This window comes from Crotalus tigris, unplaced genomic scaffold (genome assembly GCF_016545835.1).
Source record: "Crotalus tigris isolate CLP2741 ecotype Arizona unplaced genomic scaffold, ASM1654583v1 scf7180000017588.1960692, whole genome shotgun sequence".
NCBI lineage: Eukaryota > Metazoa > Chordata > Lepidosauria > Squamata > Viperidae > Crotalus > Crotalus tigris.
The window spans coordinates 1292076-1314555 of record NW_024096494.1 but is presented as its reverse complement, the minus strand read 5'-3'; the positions used below and the strand labels follow the sequence as shown (position 1 = coordinate 1314555).

The following is a 22480-nucleotide window of genomic DNA, read 5'->3' as shown; positions in this document are numbered from 1 at the left end:
TAAGACATGGTATACTGACTTGACAGAATAGTAGGGATTATATCAATATTTGATTGTAGAAAGTGATAGTGCAAAAAATGTAAAAAAATATGTAGTTTCTCCTTACTACAGGATGTAATGGGTTTTTGCAAAGGTTCAGCTTTGGCACTGTTCATTGAAATGACAGAAAAGGAAAAATAAATTCCAGCATTTTCAGGATGTTTGGAGTTTTTAAGGTTTGTTTCAAGGCCAGGTGACCTTAGAGCCATAATAAAAGAACATCGTCTGAGAATGCATGGTAGAAGAAGCAGTGATTCTAATAACTCCTGGTATTTGCATAATTGTTGTTCAGAAAATTAAAGAATTTATCTGTTGAAGCCTTGGGTTATATTCTTAACAGCAGCTGTATCTATTACATCAACTTATTTTCCATAGCTGCCATTAAAGAATCATGGGAAGTATACAATGGTGGATATGGTAATATTTTAGTATGACTGCTTATCATTCCAGACAGAAACTACAATTCCAGCTCTCCCTGGAGAAAAATAACGACTACAAATAATTTTTATGTTTGTGATATAGTTCTATTTGTAATGAATAGACAGTTTTCTTTTGGCACTAAGTAGCTGGGTTCACAATTTGCATTAAATCATGGCTTGTTTTAAGCCTGGTTTATTGAATAAGACACATTAGCTGAGCTCATTTCTCTTACAAAAACAGATGTGATTTCCTCCATCAGTTAAATTACTGCTAATCTTTGGTTCTCCTTCTTCATAAATAGTGTTAAATCCTGTTTTCAAAACATGGAGATTTGCAAGCGGAGAGTAAACATATATGACACTGTGAATCAGAGCAAAACACCATTCATCACCCATGTAGCCCCAAGCACATCAACCAATTTAACCATGACCTTCAATAACCAGCTCAATACAGTTCATAACCAGGTAAGAGAAATTATTGTGATGGTCTAACTTGGTAGGCTTCGTCTTTCTTTTAAGGGAAGAGATCTTCCAGTATGTTTCTTTTTCTTTTAATGTATAATCTAATAACTTAAGTAGAGGTTAGAGATATAGACTGCTAATGACCCAAGATCACCCAGAAACTGTGGATCCAGTATATTTATTTTTCTTTTAATTTATAATCTCATAACTCAAGTAGAGATTAGAGATATAGACTGTGGATGGCCTAAGATCACTCAGAAACTGTGGATGACCAAGAATTTGACTCTGGTCCTTTTTATCCTAACACGAGTGCCTTCTAACCCATTGTGACAACCCATCTTCCTTCAAAAAAATGTTTTCTCAATGATCATTTTAGTAGCTAGTGACATTTGTGACTAGACTCCCAATTAGCAAGGCTTGCTAGTCTTTTCCTTTTTTGGCTTTCTATCATGTGCATATACGCAATACTGACATTGTAGATGCAAGCAGAAAAAGATGGAAAGAAGAAAAGATCCTAGGGACAAATCTTGGGGTGGAAATTTTGCAAAGCTGCTCTAATTTTGCCTTCATGGTTGTGACCCTGTTGGAAACATTTTGTGAAATCTCAAAAGTCTTCAGTGTGCTGCTGGCTTCTTCTTCAATCACATCACCATGGACATTTGTGAAGAAGAATAGATTAGCCAATAGAGCAGACATGTCAAACACAAGGCCCGTGGGCTGGATGTGGCCCACGAAGCCATCCTGGAAAGAGTGAGGGAACGGCCCCCGCTGCCTTGGCCCTGGCCAAGGCTGGCCGGAGCCAATGTACAATTTTGTGGTGGCCATTTATGCTGAAACACATTCAGTCTTAGCTCCACAAGGTCATCTAGAAACAGTGAGGAAGCAGCCCCTGCCGTGTCGGCCCCGCCCCCTGGGTGCATGCTGGGGAGGTGTCACCCTTTGTGAGGAATGAAGAAATGCACCATTGCCTGGAAATGTCCAGCAAATGGCTCTCGCCTACTTCACATATCCGGCTTGATGGACTCTGGGGGAGGGGTTTCGGCAGGCAGCAGGGCGCTCTCCTCACAGTGCCAAGAGTTGAGCCGGGCGATGCAAATCCAAAAAGAAGTGCGATGCCACCCAGCCCCCAGCCTGCCCAATTTCGGCAGGCAGTGGAGCGCTCTCTTCACAGCGCCGAGAGATTGAGCTGGGCGGTGCGAAGCTCGCCAGCTTTGTACCTTGCTGCCTGCTGAAACTGGGTAGGCTGGGGGCTAGGCAGCATTGCACTTCTCATCAGATTTGCGCCACCTAGCTCAACTCTCGGCGCTGTGAGGAGAGTGCCTCGCTGCCTGCCGAAACCAGGCAGGCTGGGGGCTGGGCGGCATTGCGCTTCTTTTTGGATTTGCGCTGCCCAGTTCAGCCTCTCAGCGCTGTGAGGAAAGCGCCCCGCTGCTTGCTGAAACTGGGCAGGCTGGGGGCTAGGCAGCATCGCGCTTCTTTTCAGATTCGCGCCACCTGGCTCAGCCTCTCGGTGCTGTGAGGAGAGCGCCTTGCTGCCTGCCGAAACCAGGCAGACTGGGAGCTGGGCGGCATTGAGCAGGTAATGTTGACTCTCATGCTGCTCATGGGAACCCCTCCCCCAGAGCCTACCAAGCCAGATATGTGAAGTAGGTGAGGGTCATGTGCTGGCTACTTCCAGGCGATGGTGCATTTCTTCATTCCTCACAAAGGGTGACACCTCCACAGCTACGTTTCTTGCCTGTTTTTCTCCCTCCCTCATCTCAAATATTTTCCCACCACTCTGTACTTAAGAAAGAAGGAAAGAAGGAGAGGGAGGGTCTGAGGGAAGTCGTACATTAGTCCTGCCCTGCTGCCCTTTCACCATCCTCTTGCCCCCTCCCCCTGGCCTATCCTGGGGGTCCCCCATCCTATTGCTAAGGAAGCTTTAGATATAAAGCCGGATCTCCTCCCATGACTTTGCCCTTGTACCCATCATGAACAACCTGGCTAAGGAAAGCAAGCACAGCAGCATTAGCCACCTTGAGGAGAAAGTAAGTGCAGCTGGCGCCTGCTTGGGGAAGTGGGGCTTGGCTTGGTGCCGCGGGTGTTCGAGGGCCAGGCTGGGCATTTGACCTCTGCTGCCTAGAGCTCCGGGCAGCCCGCATCACCATCTAGCCGCCCCACATGGCCTGAGAGGAACAGTGAGGCTCCTCCAGTGGATCATGCCTTGGCACTTGCCCTGGTCCCACCCCCTACTGCGAGAGACTCTCAGATCTGCTCCACTCCTGCCCAGGCCCCCACAGGCATCCTTGATGCGAATGATGTAGAGTTGGCCATGCCCACCCAGTAGTCCACACCCACTCCATCCACACCCACCCTTGCCACACCCACCTGGCCCCCTGACGGCAACCACAATGCTGATGCGGCCCTCAATGAAATTGATTTTGACACCCCTGCAATAGAAGGATAGCTAAAAGTGCCTGACATCATTAGAATGGAAATGTTGCAACTTTTATGTACTTATATAAGATGTCAGGGTACAAGTACTTAATTATGTCCTTTTTTATGGTCATTAATCGTCTAGGCAGTTTGTTGCTTAATTGAATACAGAAGGAAATGACTTTTTTTAAAAAAATATTATTTTTGGACCATAGATTCTTTTTTAAGGAAAAGAATCTGGATTATTTTGTGTTGTTTTTTTTTTTTAAGTTTTTTTTAAAATTCATGACAGCCGTGTTGGGATTCCTCTTAACATTATTAATAAAGTCTCATTTAATACAATTTTTTGCATCACAAAAGTTAACAACTAAGAAAATCAATCACATTTATGAAATAACAAGTAGGGAAAAAAGAGCAAAATATGTCACGAGACATTTCTACTTCATTCTAATTGGCGAAAGGTATAATCAAAATCAAATAATCCTTAATGAATTGTGTTTTCTGAAGCAAAGGAGGAGGGACCACAGATTCTGTGTACTGTGAAATAGTCTTCAGTTACTAAGGGAAATTTAAGGAATTCAATTTATAGGAAAATGAATGCAGGACTGAACAGTCAAGGAGAAAACAAAGTTTCAGCTAGAAACACAATCATAATAAGTACAAATAATGGCTTTTGTCTATGACTTTTAAAAACAAGACCCAGAAAAAGTTGCTAGTGATTAGAAACTGTGAACTGAGGTACTTGGATTCTGTTATTAGCTTTCCCTGTAAGGAAGAGAAAGTGAGAGCAGTCAAGCTAGTGTACTAGGAAAAACAAACAAACACTGGGATGTTAAAATGAAGCTGACATAAAACAGTTTCCTTGTCAATAGTCTGTGGGAATGTTTTAATAGATAATCTTTTCCATCACACCTCCTCAGATGGAAGGGATGGAAAGTAATTCATCAAATCAATCTTAAAACCACTGCAGTTCTCCAGATGCTTACAATTCTTCCAATTCTAAAATAATAATAATTCTAAACTAGAGTTTTGGCCCTAGAGCAAGATGTCTTGAAATTAAAAAAAAAAATCTTGAAATAATAAACATCCAATATCTGAAGCCACACCTTTAGGATTAGAACTAGAGAAAATGCTGGACTCATAGGTATGAGTTGTATTTCTGTAGAAAAATCCTGTCCTCAATCAATATAATCTACATATAAGATCCCTTTGTGTTTTATACATCCCAAGCTACAACTTGATCACAACCAAATCAACTTGCTTGTGGAGCTTGTAACTCCAGAAAGTGAGCCAAGTCACAAAGTACGAAGAACAGATCAACACACATGCAGTGTATTACTAAGAATGAATGATCTAAAAATATTTATTCATTTTTCAGATGCACAGTCTTGAATCTTTCTATATAAACAATTTGACTATCTTTGGGGGTTGTAGTCTTGATGTCTGGGGTTATGATCATAATCAGTTGGTACAGGTAGTCCTTGACTTACAACCTCAACTGAGCCCAAAATTTTCTGTTGCTAAGTGAGACATTTGTTAAGTGAGTTTTGCCCCATTTTATGACCTTCCTTGCCGCAGTTGCTAAGTGAATCACTGCAGTTGTTAAGTTAGTAACATGGTTGTTAAGTGAATCTGGCTTCCCCTTTGATTTTGCTTATCAGAAGATTGCAAAAGGTCATCACATGACCCCGGGACACTGCACCCGTCATAAATATGAATCATTTGCCAAATGTCTGAATTATGATCACGTGACCATGAAGATGCTGCAATGGCCATAAGTGTGAAAAATATTCATAAGTCATTTTTTTCAATGCTATTGTAACTTCAAACAGTCACTAAATGTACTGCTGTAAGTTGAGGACTACCTATAATCGTAAGGGGTACATGATGATGAATCAAGTTAAACTCTATTATCCTTATTCATCTCTAGCTTCCTTCCTGCTTTGTTTTTTTAAACCTTTTCTACCTTTCAAGGTTTTATTTATGTGCCTTTTTTATCTTTTCTTTTGGAAACTAGCTTTCCCCAACATTACCATCGCCTTCATATTTTGTTTTTATTTTATTTTAAATCCCATAATTCCTTTAGGCCACCACTCTGGCTCCCACCTCCACCACCAGTGCCACTATTTCCTTAGCCAACCCTGATGTCTCCATACTAAACTACCAATCTGCACTCTACCAGCCCTCGGCAGCGTCCATGGCCGCGGTGGCTCAAAGGAGTGTCCCTCTGCAGACAGGTACAGCGCAGATATGTGCTCGTCCTGACCCTTTCCAGCAAGCCCTTATCGTATGTCCTCCAGGTTTTCAAGGTAAGAATGCTTCTGATTCCTTCCTCTTGTCAAATGCTGCTGTTACTTAAAGCGAGGATAGGCACAATGGAAAACATTTGTGTTCCCTCAGCTGCCGACAGGCACCAAGTCTCTAAGTGTGCCCTATAGATTCTGAAATGTATCCTGATTGCTCTGATGTTTTTGAAATGTCTTCAGAAAAACTATATTGAATGTATGAGGCTGATAGAGTTGAATGTAAGAAAGCATGCATGAAAATAGATCAAAATTATGACCCACACAGACCCTCAAGAATATTGAATCCATGACAAACTGCTACAAGAATAACATGATCATCCTTGCTGGGTGGTAATAAAACTGAGTCGGATAAATTTCCATTCTAAATACTATTGGATGGGGGAGGAATGGCATAACTATTAGGAATATCCTATAGCTGCTGAGCTCTTATTTATTGTTCATGCTAAGAACCGCTCGTTCAGGCAAAACAACAAAGGAATACAATGATTGTTTTTCCATGTTGCAATAAATACAATAAGCTGAGTTCATACAACGCACTGAATCAAAATCAAATAAAGCATACTATAGGTTAGTGCAAAATCAAATAAAGTATGCTATAGGCAAGTCAATAGCTAACAGTTTCAAGATTAAGACACCAAGGTTTAAATTTATACTCTAGAGCAGGGGTAGTCAACCTTGGCTCTTTTATGACTCGTGGACTTCAATTCCCGAATTCCTGAGCCAGCACAGCTCTATCAGCACAGCTGGCTCAGGAATTCGGGAATTGAAGTCCACGAGTCATAAAAGAGCCAAGGTTGACTACCCCTGCTCTAGAGTCTATGGCCTTTCAGAACTTCTGGGGGTATGTTATTTCTATCTGTAGGGAATTATAGTTTAGCTAATCTGAAAAACCACAATTTCTTCTACAATACAAAAATATTTGTTTTTTCATTGACCTATATAGGATTGCACAACATATTAGGAAAGCTGACTTGGCAAGATGGTCTCAGATGGAAAATTTCTCCATATGTCAATATATGAATGCACTGACAGATGATATATACAGCATCAATAGTCTCAGCTTGGTTATCATATTACCTGACATTTACCAATTTCCAGGCAATTTTTGGAGATACTTGGGGCTAGGAGAATAAGGAAATAAGGAAATTTCACTATTTTTAAACTTCAGTTTCTTTTATATATCTAACTCTAGCTGTGGCCAGGAAGCTGAGCCACTACCCCCTGGTTCCCTCTCTCATTTTTATCCAAAGATATTTAAGTTATTTGTAGATATTGATGTCTTAGTGCACCACTGTGCAGCAGACATTTTATCCTTTTTATCTGGCTTTGAAATAACATAAAAGAACTCCAGAGTGAAATCCTCAAAAGTCCCCTGAGTCTTATTTACAAAAGCTACAAAAGACTATTTGGGGGCAATTTTTTTTATCCTCAATGATTTCTTCAGCTCAGAGAGATGCACAGCTGGTAGGATAACTGAAAGGATGGCAGACACCTGAAGTCTTAATTTCTGCCCCAGACTTTAGCAGCCACTGGCTCTTCCTGTGGAGACAATTGTCTCTTGTTCAGCAGTTGCATGGAGTCAATCTGCATTGGGAACAATTGGAAAATGACCTTGTAACTATTTCCTTAATTTGTCTAGGTATCTAAACTTTCTCCTTCTTAATGGTTCAGAGAAGGTAACAACTGTTCCAAACAAAATACACAAAGGAAAAATACAGCATTACTGTTCTTTTCAGAAGCAAATTACAGACAATATTTAATGCATCTTTTAAAACAAAATCCAATTTAGGAACAGGGGCTTAGAAGGGGAAAGTTGAACTTTCCCTCCCTAAAACACTCTATTTCAATTGGAATGTGAATCCTATTCCTCTTTTAAAGCCTCTGTTAGAGCTTCTATTAATGCCTTTGAGAAGGGCATGTTGAGAATGTTTGGCTTGACCTTGGTTTTACTGGTCACCTGCAAAGCAATTGATAGATGTTAAAACAGGCATATAACAATGTTGTTGACATTTTGTGCCAAATCATGGTCTCACTCTAATTTATTGAATAAACTGCAGTTGACTAATTTCACACATCATCTACTTCCAAAAACTAAAAGAATATATTATAGATAAGCACAATGTGCAGACTGAGTCCAAGTTAATTCTTACCTGTTTAATCTCAGCTGTTGAAGACTTGGCTGTGCCAAAATTGGAAGCTAGTAAATTCATAAGCCGAACCTCATGGTCTAAGGACTCTTGCTTGATGGTATAAGATCTGTCTTGGGCAAAGAGGTTGGACTAAAGACCTCCAAGCTCTGATTCACCAAACCTTTAGGGAGCCCTCTGTGGTGGACTACAAGTTCCATCCATACAAGCATGACCAGTAGTTAGATATGAAGTAGTTGGCGTCCTGTATACATGAAGAATGAGAGGTTGGTGTAGGCTGCTTTAAGAAGAGATTATTCTAGGATTTGTCTTTATTTACATGCTGTTGTGTAGCATACATATCTTAGAAAGTTAACCATAAATTACATTCCTAATATTTGTTTAGTAAATCTAATGGATATTAAGTTCCACAAGGTCATGGATGTTGCTCCAGAGAAACAGACATTGGAACTAGGCTACAACTGATAGCCCTAATATTCTCAGTATATTTTATAATAATATAACTGTTCTATATAATGAAGCAGAGTTTTCTTTCATACCCAAATATTGGAAAGCATTCACAAATTAAAATTCAACACCTGCATTAGATTTCACTTTCCATTATTCAGAGAAATCATATTTATTTCTCATTTATGAAAGAATTTCAAACCAGGGTAAAACAAAGTTTTTTAAAAATGCATTAAATCAGTTTTACAATAAAACCATTCTCACATCTTAAAGGTAAAACTTAAAACATAGCTTAAAACTTCAGAACACAGCATGAAGCAATAAAATTTTCATGGTCACAAAAAGAGCATCAGGGATTAATTTTTTAAAAAACAATAATTTTAAAGGTATCAAGAATGTATCTCATTAAAATAATTTTAATGAAATAAACACTGTTAAGAGAAAATAAAGATAATAAAAAATAGTAGAGTGAAAACGGGAACAAGAAATAGAAAATAAAAAGATTACAAAGAAGCAGCTTTCAATCTTGTTGACAGTGGTTATAGATATATATTACTTAGCTCTCTCTCTGTAAAGTTTCATCATAATTTCCTTCTTTCCATAGGCTACCCTTTCTGATTTTCAAACCCATAAATCACAAGTTTATTTTTCTTAGTCAACAAAAAGTCCATAAGGGGTTTCTAGTCACAAATATAGTTGTTGGACTTTCTCTATTGAACAGGTTAATTTTGCCATTTCTGTCCTCTTCATCAACCATTGTTGTGGGTATTTCAGAATATTTCCATTTCTGCACATATAATAGTTTCCCAGAAGTAATCATGTACAAAAGTAATCTTCCATGGGTCTTTTCTAATTGACTATCTATTAATCAGGAGCAAGAATTTATCTGAAAACTCCCATTAAAGCATCTTATTTCCCTGAAGGACCAGAATATTTTGCAGGTTGAGTTTGAAAATTTGATGCAGGCTTTTGATACATTTCCCCTTTTATGGCTATGTGTAAGAGTCATGCTAGCACTTTTTCCTAAGAAAGATCTAACCACATGGCATTTGGACAGGAGTCTCTATTAAAGAGTTCTGATTAGCTTGCAAAGCAAGCTACAGATCTATACAATTAAGTTTGGGAGACATGAAATCTTACTGAACAAATCTAGCTTTATTCAGCATTAGGTGGAACACAGTTGGAATAGTTCATCAAGTCTCTAACAATGGGAAGATGAAAAGAAGAATTCAAGAGAAACTGATAAAGTGGAGATAATAAAAGAGTAAAAGTTTCTTTCAAGTCTAGTTCTGCTCCTGATGACTTAATGGACAGGTCCAAACAATTTTCTTGGCAATAGAATTGAAGAGCTTTGCCATGCTTTTTCTGAGGATGGTATTTCTCTTCCCCCCCCCCCCCAACTTCTCATCTACTCCACAGTCTTGGAATTCCTTGTAGTTTTCCTTCCAAATATTTCTGCTAGGCTAAAGTTTCTGAGTCTAAATGAGGTCAGTCAGATGCTGTCACCTCCTGAGAGAAATTTGAGGCATCTAAAAACAATGTTGAAAGGACTTGGCACACTTTTTTACAATAACAATGACAATTATTTCTCATCTGCCCAATAACCAGATCTGTCATGGAAGATTACAGTTAAAGCAAACAGACAAACTAGTAGTGTTAATAAAGACCATGGGGAGGATACAATAAAAATGATTTTAAAAGTCCCTTCCCAATACAACACAGATATTTTTTAAAAAAAAAATCAAGTAACCTCACTCCAAAAATTTCTACTGGAAAATAAATGTCTTAGGCAGATACTGAAAATACCATAATATATGCTATTCTTGGCTAGTGAAAGAACAAATGAAGAAGCTTATTCAAATTATTTATTTGTGTTGAGAGAATGGAAATTTTGCCAAGTCGAAGAGAGCAGTTGGCTGATGGGAAAATTTGCACAGTGAAGTTGTAAAATGTCTACCCCGATAAAATATTAACTTGTTTGCCTCCAAGTTGTTAGGAAAATATTAACATATTCAATAAATTAACAAACAAGAGAGGAATTATATATAGTAAACCAAAAAATATAATACCAACAACTACAGAACAATTTTAAGACGGATCTTGTTGCTAGGATTATACAAATTTTGAAGTTTATTCAGAAGGGGTGTATTCAAAAGCCTGGACCTTTGGATACATCCCTTCCTAAAAGTAGATTTTTTTAGTCTTCTATTCAAGCTTGAGACAAGATGTGGCTGCTTTAATGAGCTGCATTTGCTTTAATCTGTCAACTTATTAAAGTGGTTGTGACTTTTTCAGTCTTACAGAAACTTCAGGTATTATGTTCACATGAAACACCTCTTTTTTAAACACCTGTTTTCAAATCATTTGAAGTACGCACAGATTTATCTTTTACCATGGAGCCAAATTCAAGGACTTTTTTTCAGGGATGTGCTTTCTATTGATGGTGATTGATCTTAAAAACATACGTATTGTCTAACGCTGCCTTTTCTTTTCATTATTTTCTTGGTTCAGGATTGCAAACTTCCCCTTCAAAACATGCTGGTTATTCTGTCCGGATGGAGAATGCAGTTCCCATAGTCACTCAAGCTGCTGGGGCTCAGCCTCTTCAGATCCAACCAGGCCTCTTAGCACAGGTAAATAATAATTTTGGACCATGCAATAACTTTAATAAACTAGACAGAGTTGTCAATAAGGAAGAGAGAGTCACGTGTGGAAGTTACTGTGGATTTTGAGAATGTGCATGATGTTATTTGACCTTTCATCTTTTTATTTGTGGAGAGAAGAGCTTCCTGGGAATTTAAGACATTAGACAAAAAAAAACCCCATCTCTATTTTTCCTTAAGCCATTTGCCCCCAGCCACACATGATAACAGCTCTTGCAAATACATTTGATTTCCATATTTGTCTTCCATTAAGTAGGAAAGCTCCAATTAAACATGGCTACATCAAACTAGCAAGAACAAAACTGAGCTAGAGAGATCATTGAGCTGATTCTATTTCTGGTAGCAGTCTAAGACTAGAAACTTAATTCCAAGAACAATTCTCTCAGAATTTGATTAGTAAGCCTTATCAAGAAATATAAAATAATGATACTAGAATTATGGCAACCATACCACTTTCAAAGGAGAAATGTTCTGCAAATTAGGACAGAAAAAGTTTTTTTTCTCATGCTTTTTCAGTGTAAAGGAAAAAGTTTCTCTCTTTAATGAACATGAGGCAGTCTGCATCAATTGATTATTTTGAAAATAGGTATTAGACTTCTTATCCATTTAATAATCAGCTCTTAAAATTTCCTAGGAAGTTTGGCCACACCCAAAATATGATGCTTGCAAGCAGATCCTTAGGAATGCTAGTTATCTCATTTAGCTGCCTTTTATTTCAAATAACACTATTATGCAGCAATGCACAAAATGAATGTGGGGTTTATGTCAGGACCATCCAGTGTTCTTGGATAATAGAGGATTCTGAAATCCTGCAAATCACTGCCTTGCCTGGATCTCCTTCCAGCATCAGTTAGTTGCTTTTCTTTTTGTGCTGCCAGGCTCCCATATCTTGGAAAAAACAATATGGAGTAGCACTTAAAACATGTGTTGTTACTTTTCATTCAACTTAATATGATCTTCTGTCCTCATGAAGGGTTGTTGTTAAAGGGTACTTGACTGATATGAATGGAGTCCATCTCCGTGAAAACTTGCCATCCTTCTCCAAGAAGTACATGTGAAGGATAACTGTCATATTTACAAATAACATTGAAATATTCCATGAAAAATGAAAATGTTATAAACATCAATATGTAAAATATTTGGACAGAAGTACCTTGTAAAATTAGATTAATTGTCTGGCTCTGCGCATGGGTAATCACACAAATTAGACCCAAAACATTTGACAGGCTTCTGAGTTGGCTGCATTACAGTTGGCAATTACAGCAGACAGACTAAAAATACTAAGCTGATGCAAAGGCTTAATCACTAACACTTAATCAGATAAAGCAGCAGGGGAGATTGTTCAGGTAGTAATTATAGCATCTGAATCAGGAGTATGGAACGTCTTTAGGAGTCAGAGGTCATGTTTGGGCTTTGAGTGATATATTAGGGGCTGCACTCCAAGAATTAAATGAGGTCAGAACATTCAGATTCTGGTGTTCTCTCAAGCAACTTTTCCCAAAATTTCCAAAATGCTACTCAGCCCTAATACTATCCTTTTCCGTCAGTAAGATTCATAACTTAAAATAGGAGTAATTGTAAAAGTGTAAAAATGAAATGCTTTGATTCCTTACAAAGCCAATCAAACTAAGCCCAGCCCTGCTTGACATCAGCCATAATCACCACCTGTAGCCTCAGGACTGTGTCGAGCTCCAGGAACCCTCTCCAGATAGCTGCCAAATTCTCTTTTTAATGTGACAGAAGAGGAATATAAGTAAAGACGTGATTGGAAATGAATTATATATAAATGTAAATGAAATCAAACGTATTTTATTTCTTGGGCCCGCTGTGTTTTCTCTATCACACCATTCAAAGGCCAAAATATGGCCTTCTGCTAAGAAAAGTTGCACCTCCGTGCCTTGTTCCTGCTTCTCCCATCTTTCAGTGTGTAGTTAGGAAGTAGGAGACTAGAAAAGAAAGTTTCAGGTTCAGCTTGCTTGCTACTTGGCCCTTCAAAAAAAAAAAAAGCTGTGAAATGGAAAGCTGTGCCTGTAAAATGTTCTAATCACTTCTACAGCTGTCAGAGATATAGGGGGTTCTCGCATGGCAAATGGGGGAAGAGGGAGGCAAAGGCCTGACATTGTAGATGCCTGATGCTTTGCGATAATCTCTGTAGGCTGATGGACTACAGTTAGTGTAACATCTTCATAGCTGTTGATTACCACCAGAAATGTGATACAACTGCTTGAGTCAATTTCTTGCCTGGAAGGCCTAGAGCAGGTGAAAAACCAGCCTCCACAAGTCCATTTTCACCCCAGAGAGGCAGGTTTATCTGCTTACTAGTGCAAAATGTGAGAGGCAGCTCTAGCTGCTCCTTTGGAAAGGTAGCAGCTGCTTCTTTAAAAGGCAGGAGTCGGCTTTATCCCACTGTGGAAGCTGGAAGAAAGAAACTGAGAAATTGTTTGCACCAAATTGTTTGCACTATTTTCTATAAAACATATTTAGCATACCTATGAGAGTGCATGTGTATGTGGGAAAAGGGAGTGAGGCTGTCATAGATGAGATTTTTTAGAAAAATAATAATAATTGGAAAACTTGAAACACTAAGTTCATAAAGAAAGAACAAGGAAGGAAAAAGGTATCTGGAAATAGGGAAGATATATTCTTAGTAACTTTGGGGCTGTGCCTAATGCATACATTCACTGCAATTCATACGATAACGCTGAAAGTAACTGGACTGACTATATAGGCATGCAGAAAGAGAAGAGAAAGCATTTGATATTCTCCAGGAATCTTCAATCTTTGCACAAGACATGAATCATGGTTAATTGAACCATGTTGTATTGAATCAAGTCAGCTCAATTGTTTGAATTTGCAGAAAACTGACCAAAAACCTGGTTACTGCCATACACTTTGCCCTTCACTTTTAGATCACCAGACATTCAATTGTCCTGCTGTAGATAGATTTTGACTGTTAATTCTGCTTTTCCTGTGGCAATGTCTGATTGGATTTGTAACAAGAGCAACTTTCTTGTTAGTTGAGGAAAAATCTTAAAACATACTTGTTCAGCCAGATCTTTTAATTGTTCTATTTTAAATTGCTTTTCATTATTTTTTATTTTATAATGTTATTTCATTGTTTGAATAATGTTTTAAGATTTGTCTTAAAATACACATATTTCTGGGAAGCACCCTGAGCCATTAAGGGCCTGGGCTAACCCTTAATTGAGAGCCAGTTTGATGTAGTGATTAAGGCATCAGGCTAGAAACCCAGAGACTGTGAATTCTATTCCCACATTAGGCACAATCTTTCTAGGTATCAGTCACTTTCTCTCCACTCTAGGAAAGAGGCATTAGCAAACCACTTTTGAAAAACCTTACTAAGACAACTACAGGGAAGTTCAGGCAGTTTCCGAGACTCCGATATGATTGAATGGAACAAAAAAAGTCTTTAATTAATAAATACAGCTTACATCCATGGCTGATTTCATACACTGAACTGCCAACTAGCCCATCAGGTTTTAGCTTAATATGTTGCATGAATTTAGCCTATGGCTCTGGATTCCTGTTGAAACAGCTCTGGTTTGCACAGGGGCCACCATTTATGTCCTTATTATCCTATGACTTGAATTCTCCCAATTACTTTTGTTTATCTAAAATCTAGATCTTGAGTTATTGAGTCCATGTTTTCAATCTGTACTCAGAAGACATTAAATTGCCCTGCTATGGCATGTAGGAGAAATCCTAATATGACCTATGTATAAAATCTTACCATGAGTCACTTGAGCAAGATGACATTTGCCACTATCTTAGGTGACGCCATCTGTACTTACACCTCCATTAGGTGGCAACATCTACAGAATGATGCTTACACAGCAGAGAAGCTGTTCAGCCCTCAGAATGAAGGCTCAAATACTGTAACACTGCCAAATGTTAATTTAGAATTTACCAAGAAAGGAGAGAGCGCGGAGCAAAATTAACCTTGAACTTAGTAGAGTTTACTTTGAATAAACATTAAATGCATGGATACCTACACAAATGTACTTTGGAGAATGGATGCAACTTAATCTAATCTAAGTTGGAGACAGGCCTACTAAATTCAATGAATTTATTTGTAAATAAACATTATGTACTATTCAGTGCTCTGTATATACCTACTTTGGAATAAGAGGTTATTAAGATCATTGCTTAATGCTAGTGATGTTGCCTTCATGCTTGGTTTGATTTAAGAATGATCTAAAGTTAGATTATTTTAATCTTGACGAAATATTTTCATGGTTTATCCATGTTCCTGATTACTGCTACTAAATTAGCTATGTTGTTAAAATGTTTTTCGTTGATTTGTGCTAATCTGCTCCATGTTATGGAACAACAACTTTCATCTGAAAACTGCATTCCACTGGGAGTATTCTAGAGAAAGCTTCATGCCAGTGATGGGTAACACTATCTTTTCTCTGTCTTTTGATCATTCTCTTTTTTCTGATATTCTCTTTTTTTCTTTTTCTTTTTTTTTTTTTAAATCTTCTCCATTTTTCTCCCATTACTCTTGGTAGTGATCTAAATAGGTAGAGAATTTTTGATAACAGTTGGAATACTATATATGGGCTGCTTACGGTGATCACTGAGCGCAGCAAGGCTCAGCATTTTCTGAAAGTTGTTGCTGCCAGCTAATGGATGGTTGATTCTTGCAGCTCAGATATAGTATTCCCATAAGCCAACGTCTGCATAGGACCTTATTCCTGCATTATCCTCCTCTATTCTTTATTTTTATATTTATTTATGTATTAAATTTGTTTGCCACCCATCTCGTCCTAAGGTGACTTTTTATTCAGTACTGTAAAGGGTTCTTTAAAAACTGATTATCAGTAAGGTTTGTTAGCACAGAACACAATGGATTATAATAGTGAGAACTATTTTCTGTTCTGATCCACAGCAAGCGTGGCCTAGTGGCACTCAGCAAATCTTGCTTCCTCCAGCTTGGCAGCAACTGACTGGGGTAGCTACTCACACTTCAGTCCAGCATGCTACTGTAATCCCAGAGACCATGGCAGGGACACAACCACTGGCAGACTGGAGGTAAACAGAAAAGAAACCTTGTTCCGTGAGAGGCTGTTTGCAGGAGCTAAGTTGAAAGTTATAGCTATCTCCTCATCATTGTGGTCCATGATTTGTCCTACAGTTATTGGATATTCTGTATTTCAGATTAGTCCATGAGTGGTAGATTATCAGATGTCACTTTTGGGTTATCTTACCCTCAGACCTTCACCATGTGTGTGTCCTTCATCTGTTCCAATGATCTGAAATTAAGGTTGTCTTCACACTAGCCTTTTTTGTCTAGACACAGAAGCAACTGATACCAAATGGTTCAATAAGCAGCAGTGAACATTTTTAGCTTTACAAGAAATAGTTTGTTGTGATAGTTAATAATAAAAACTAGTTGCCTTAATGGGACATTTAAATTAAGACACGAGCTCCTGAATACCACACAGAACTTGGCGTAGTACTAATATTTGGAGAACATTAAGAAAGAACTCTAAGAATTCACTTGAAAGCGCACACTGTCTGGATGGGACATTGGGAAAAGTTATTGCAGCTGCACTAAAATATTATCTCAAATACAGAAGGAGTTCATGGGAATGGGAAAATAGAAAGAAGTGAAAGTTATTTCTAAAATGTTTGTCAGATACATGGTGTTGCCATTGATTTCTGATTTTTTTTTTTAAAGTATACAAATTTCCTTTCTCTCCTTACAGAAATACACACACTCACGGTAGCCATTACAATCCCATCATACAACAACCTGCACTTTTAACAAGTCATGTCACCCTTCCAGCAGCCCAGCCTTTAAATGTGGGGGTAGCTCATGTCATGAGGCAACAACCAACCAGCACCACCTCCTCAAGGAAGAGCAAACAGCACCTATCATCAGCAAGGTATGGGTTTGGGAGGGTGATCCATGTGGTTGAGAGACAAGCAAGCTTTTGTCTATTCTTCATACAGTCTGTTGATTAAAAAGAGAGGAGAGATCCACTATGGAGCTATTGACCCCAATCAGTTCATTCATTTTCTTTTCACTGAGCAGACACAAAGAATTTTGGAAAATGAAAAAAAAAATCTTTAGATAATCAGAATATACTAAAAATTTTGAATGAATTAAAAATATCCTGTTCTGACTGTGGAACAAGTTGTTTTGATTTTGAAATGGGCTGTTTCAAACACTTGGCAAGTGTTATGAACTCAAAATAATTCTGTTTCAAGTGGGGAATGTTCTTTTTTGAGCGCAGAACATCTGCCAAATATTCAGAACAATCCATTTTGCATTTGGAATAAAAAGTTTTAAATTTCAAATGGTTCAATACAAACTATGTTACACATCCCTTTCATGAGAGATGTTCCCAGGGTAAATGTGGCACTGTTGAATTTCCACATGCACATTTTTAAATACATACAACACAAATTTGCTCAGGTCAGGCATTATTCTCAAAATGCATAGCACGTGAATGCTCGCAATAATCTCCCCTCATTGCCAATTGACAGTGTACAAAAGAAAAGCTTGCCTGTGCATACTGTATAGGCTTTTGCCTTGCAGGCACTCACACTGAATATCTAATGTTCATGAACCCAATGGCATTTGAGTGGGGTGAGCTTTAATTCAACTGATGAGCTTTCCTGCAATAACAATATCTGAATGGGTCTAATATGAGTGAAATAATTTTATCATGTTACATTTTGAGATTCAGACTGTAAAGTGTGAATACAGGAAACAAGTCCAGAAGTCAGGATTAAATAACTCACTAGCTGATCTGAGTTTGCCCTAGAATCGGAAAACATTTTTAACATAGGAAGTTTTTTAGAGTAGTCATACCAATGGTCCATTATTTACCTCCCCATGAACCAGGATGGAGTTCATGGAAAAGAGAGGGGATAGCTCCTGTCTCCACAGTCTCCCCTGTGTGCATCTGAACATCAGCCAGAGAAATGATGCTGAGCAAGGGAGGCTTTAAAAGGTGGTCAAACCAGAGGCAAAGCAATATGTGTTTTTCCTATCAGTGATGTCTACTATCATTCTGGTCAGAGATATTGCTGATTGCAAGATGGAAGTTTTAGGTGAGGTCTTCATTTGGTTGGCTATAAATTGTTTTTCTGGCATGATTTCCTTTACAAGTAAGATTCTGGCCCATAATATAGGTGACATCAGCCTATGAGCAAAGTACCAGATCACGTATGAAACCCTCCCTTAGATATTATAGTATTCTTTCCAACTGGGTGTAGCAGCATTTTGTCAGGGGAAACACTCAAAACATTTGCAGACTATGCCTCTTGAAAGTGGAATCTAATCAATGTGGCTGTCAAAACATTTCTTTTAATGAATCCTACAATCCTCTCAATAATAGGAGAAAACATTGAAATAGTTCCACACTTTATAAAATGGGGAAGCATCCTTACTTGCTTACTCTGGTTGAGGCCAGAGAACCTATAATGAATTTGTAACAGTCTCTGTTTAAAACCCATCTGTTTATAAATAACCCTGCTTTCCAGCCTTCTTTCCCCATGTGAAAAGAAGGATAGGGACTGCAAAAGCCTGGTCAACCATTAAAACAGGGAACGGATTCTCCTAGCACATCCTGGCCTGCTAAACTTCCCCCATCTCCCCACCCACATGCACATGATATTTACTTGGGGAGGTGGGAGATAAGAAGAGGCCCTTGCAGAATGTGCCCTTCTGTAGCTTGAAATCTGCTTGGCATGATAATACAGTATACAAACGAGTGATGCACTTCTCTGGAGAAAAGAATGCTCTGTGTCTCTCATTGGTATTCAGCAGGCACCATGAATGCTACTGTTCAGTCATTTGTTATGCAAAGGACTCATTGCAGTGTATATGTCCATAATTCCTCTCCCTTTGATAACGTTCCAGCTTGCTCTTTGTTTGCTCTCACGCCAATCCGAGAGCACTCGGACAAAGGCTGGCTGCAGAATACTTTTGCCAGAAGTAAAACTTTGCTTACTTTTGATTATTGTAGCAGATCACACTGGAACGCCAACCAAAAAAAAGTGACTGTAAAATTAGCTGGCTTTTTGGAGAGTAAGTAGTAGGTCCAAGAGGAATTTAGTGCCTTCCCAAATTCTGTCCAGCTTTCAAATGTAAGTTTGCAGTCCGTAGAGATCTGCATTTTAAGTGTCCCAAATGCTTCTGCTTCCTAAACAAAGCAACACCATAAATGGAAGAATTTTAGAAATATGTAGGATTCAAATCTACAAGAGGAAAGGCTTTTGATTTTGGTGTAAGTTCCCTCACTGAACCTGTATGAAGTCACACTATTTTTTGCTGGGCTAGGAAAATACACGTTTAGATTAAAGAATCAGAGACCTTGCACACTGCTTTAAAGAAACTTTTGTAGCAAACATTTTTCTTTGTTGAGTGCAGATGTTTGGAAGATGCCTTTTAATTTCCTGAAAGGGGTAAGTAGAAGGATAATGCAGCTTTTCTGTTTTGCTCTGAATGACATTATCCAGGTTTACTAAATTAAGCTTTGATGTAGTGCATTGCATGAATCCAACCAATTTTGACTTAGTCAGTAAACCATGATTTGAATGACTAAATCCAGACAGTGTCAAGAATATTATGAGTTTTCATGGCATCTCACAGTATTGTCAGTATTTAGTAATTGTCAGTGGGGACCTGGCAGGCATCTGGAACTCAGCCTTGATAAGTTTTGAGTGACCAGCTCATACAAAGTTTTATGGAAGAGTTTGTTTAATAAGTCACAGTTGGCCAAGTTTTCATATCACAGGAAGAAATCATAAATTTTAATTTATAAGCCACAATACACTAAATCAAAACCATTCACCTACCTTAACTCAAATGTTACCCTCAGCTCCTTGGAAGAAAAACAGAATATTTAAACAAATATGTTTCCTGCTGGAGAGAGGTCGTGCAGCACAAAGCAAACTTGCACATACAAGAACAAAATCAGAAAGATAAGGAAGCTCTAGTAGAGCACAATGAAATAGTAGGCACTATTTTTGTCATTCTGTGTCTCTCCTATCTGTTTACAGGTAGTCCTCAACTTACAACAGTTCATTTAGTGACCATTTAAAGCTACAATCACACTGAAAAAAATGACTTAGGACCATTTTTCACACTTATGGCTGTTGCAGTATCCCTGTGGTCAAGTGATCAAAATTCAGACGCTTGGCAGATGACTCATACTTAGGACGGTTGCAGTGCCCCGGGGTCACGTGATCATCTTTTGCGACCTTCTGACAAGCAAAGTCAATGGGGAAACCAGATTCACTTAACAACAATGTTACTAACTTAATAACTGCAATGTTTCACTTAACAACTGAGGCAAGAAAGATTGTAAAATGGGGCAAAACTCACTTAACAAATGTTTCACTTAGCAACATACATTTTGGACTCAAATGTGGTCGTAAGTTGAGGACTACCTGTATTTTAAATCTCTCTTCCTCCATTCTCCACAACAGCATGTGTGTAAGATTTTTCTATGAAGTGGATTGTGATCTACAAGAGGTTATCTTGAAAAAAATTGTGTTGTTGTTTGCGTGCATTTAATATATTTTTTTCTTCCTGTCACTGTTTTCAGGAATATGTCCAATTTTGAGGTGTCTTCTTCTCAGACGATCAGCTCTCCGCAGCGGTCTAAGCGAGTAAAGGAGAATACCCCTCCTCGCTGCGCAGTGGTGCACAACAGCCCAGCCTGCAGCACCTCCGTCACCTGTGGGTGGGGGGATGGACCTTCTAGTACTACAAGGGAACGACAGAGACAAACAATAGTCATCCCTGACACCCCCAGCCCCACAGTCAGTGTTATCACAATCAGCAGTGACACTGATGAAGAGGAGGAACAGAAGCATGCACCTACAAGGTAAACTGACATTATATATGTTGGTCAGCAGAAATATATAGGTATATGTGGTTCTAGAATTCTGGGTTATTTATCACTGAACCGCCAGCTAATCTTTGTCATTGAGTTGAGCCAATCCATTAATTTTAGTTAATACAGCTTCTCTTTTGGTTACTTTCAGTTTGTTAGGAACTTGACTTAAAAATGTCTTTGCATTTTGCATGCATCTCACACTTTTGGCAAGGCCTTTTTCCCTTATCTATTATCTATTCACTTTTGGGGCACAGTTTTTAAAAGATGTGAATGCTATAATAAAAAAAATTGTGAGATGATTTCCGGGCTATAAAAAAGGGATTCAGGAATATATACAACCTTATTTCTCTGGGGTTGATCAACCCAGTCTGCTACAAAAGTGATTGCATTTCATGCAGAGAAGCAGCTTAGAAGAATATATGGCATTTGAAAACTATTTTCAGATTATTAGGAATTGGTATATAAATCCCACTTTTACTTCAGTATTGTTAAATTTCCTGGACACTATCAGAACTTTTTGAAAAAAGAACACAGATCTTCTTTAAATCTAAATCAGGTCCTTAATTGCATTTGTGATATAGACAAGCATGCCAGAGTTTAAAAAAAAGAATGGCATTTAAATCTACAAGAATAATTTCAGATTTCATAATGATGATTTGGATATTGACACAATGGTGCCATATTCTCTGATTACCTGGATATAACCAAGCAGTTTTCCTTGCCTTCTTTCGGGATTTTTTTTCAAGTTTCCAATCTAGTTTAAAATCTTAATATTCCCTGTAGAACTCTTACCCTTAATAGTGTTGAATTTTTCTAAGCCCAGATAACTTCAGAACTAAGGTTTAAATAATTATCAGGCAACATGTAAAAAAAAAAATCTCTCCTAATGATATAAAATATAGAGGTACACATTTATAGTTATTTTAACAGCTTTAAGCAATATTTCTGGAATATGAGCACCCAGAGCAGAAAATAATATGCAGTAGAAAAATATAATAAGCTTTTGACTTTAATATACAGCAATCCATCTATATATTAAAATATAATTAACTAATATATTAAAAATACAGCTATAGCAATAAGCATTCTTATATGATTTATCCATTATTTATGGCAGCATTCCTAATTCAATATTACTTTTTAGGAAATTATTGAATTTAGTGGGTCCTACATTCATATAAACAGGTTTAGAATAAAGCTCCAAGGAAACTACCAATCAGTATATAAGTACAGGTGAAATCATAAAATCATATTAGAAAAGTCACTTTTTCTTCACTGCTATCCTATTCATGTGTATTCTAATATATACAATGTTATGTCTAGTGGAGATAAAGTACAAAAGAATCAATGCATATATAGCTAATGTAAGTTGATGGACTGAGAATTTGTTTCTGAATAAACAGGCATAGGAACAAATTAATTGCTTTAATCCATCATTTTACCTATATGTTTTGCATTACAGTTTTTTATCAATAAACACTTTATAGATAATCAATTGTCATGATTTGAAAAAAAAAACCAGTAGGAAAAGAAGTCTCCATGTAATAAAGACAGCCTTATGTTCTAGTCTAATATAGTAAAAGTGTGCCATCTAATGGAGAAAATTCTTGAGTGTATTGTACAACTGAAGAATATTTTTATTTTAAGGGGATATAATTCAGAGTTCACTTGTTGATCAATGAATTAGTGATCAAATTC

General features: G+C 37.9%; 1 protein-coding gene across 4 annotated transcripts in view; it reads left to right on the top strand.

Moving 5' to 3' along the window:
• HIPK2 (homeodomain interacting protein kinase 2) overlaps positions 1-22480 on the top strand; it is a 169558-nt gene that overhangs the window by 135696 nt on the left and 11382 nt on the right. For 3 of the 4 annotated variants that reach the window (XM_039362397.1, XM_039362381.1, XM_039362371.1), the window contains exons 7-12: positions 761-923; positions 5425-5647; positions 10750-10871; positions 15814-15956; positions 16634-16813; positions 20489-20770. In XM_039362397.1, the coding sequence (XP_039218331.1) occupies positions 761-923; positions 5425-5647; positions 10750-10871; positions 15814-15956; positions 16634-16813; positions 20489-20770 (1113 nt within the window). The remainder of the gene's footprint in view (positions 1-760; positions 924-5424; positions 5648-10749; positions 10872-15813; positions 15957-16633; positions 16814-20488; positions 20771-22480) is intronic. The other variant, XM_039362390.1, reaches the window with a different exon arrangement.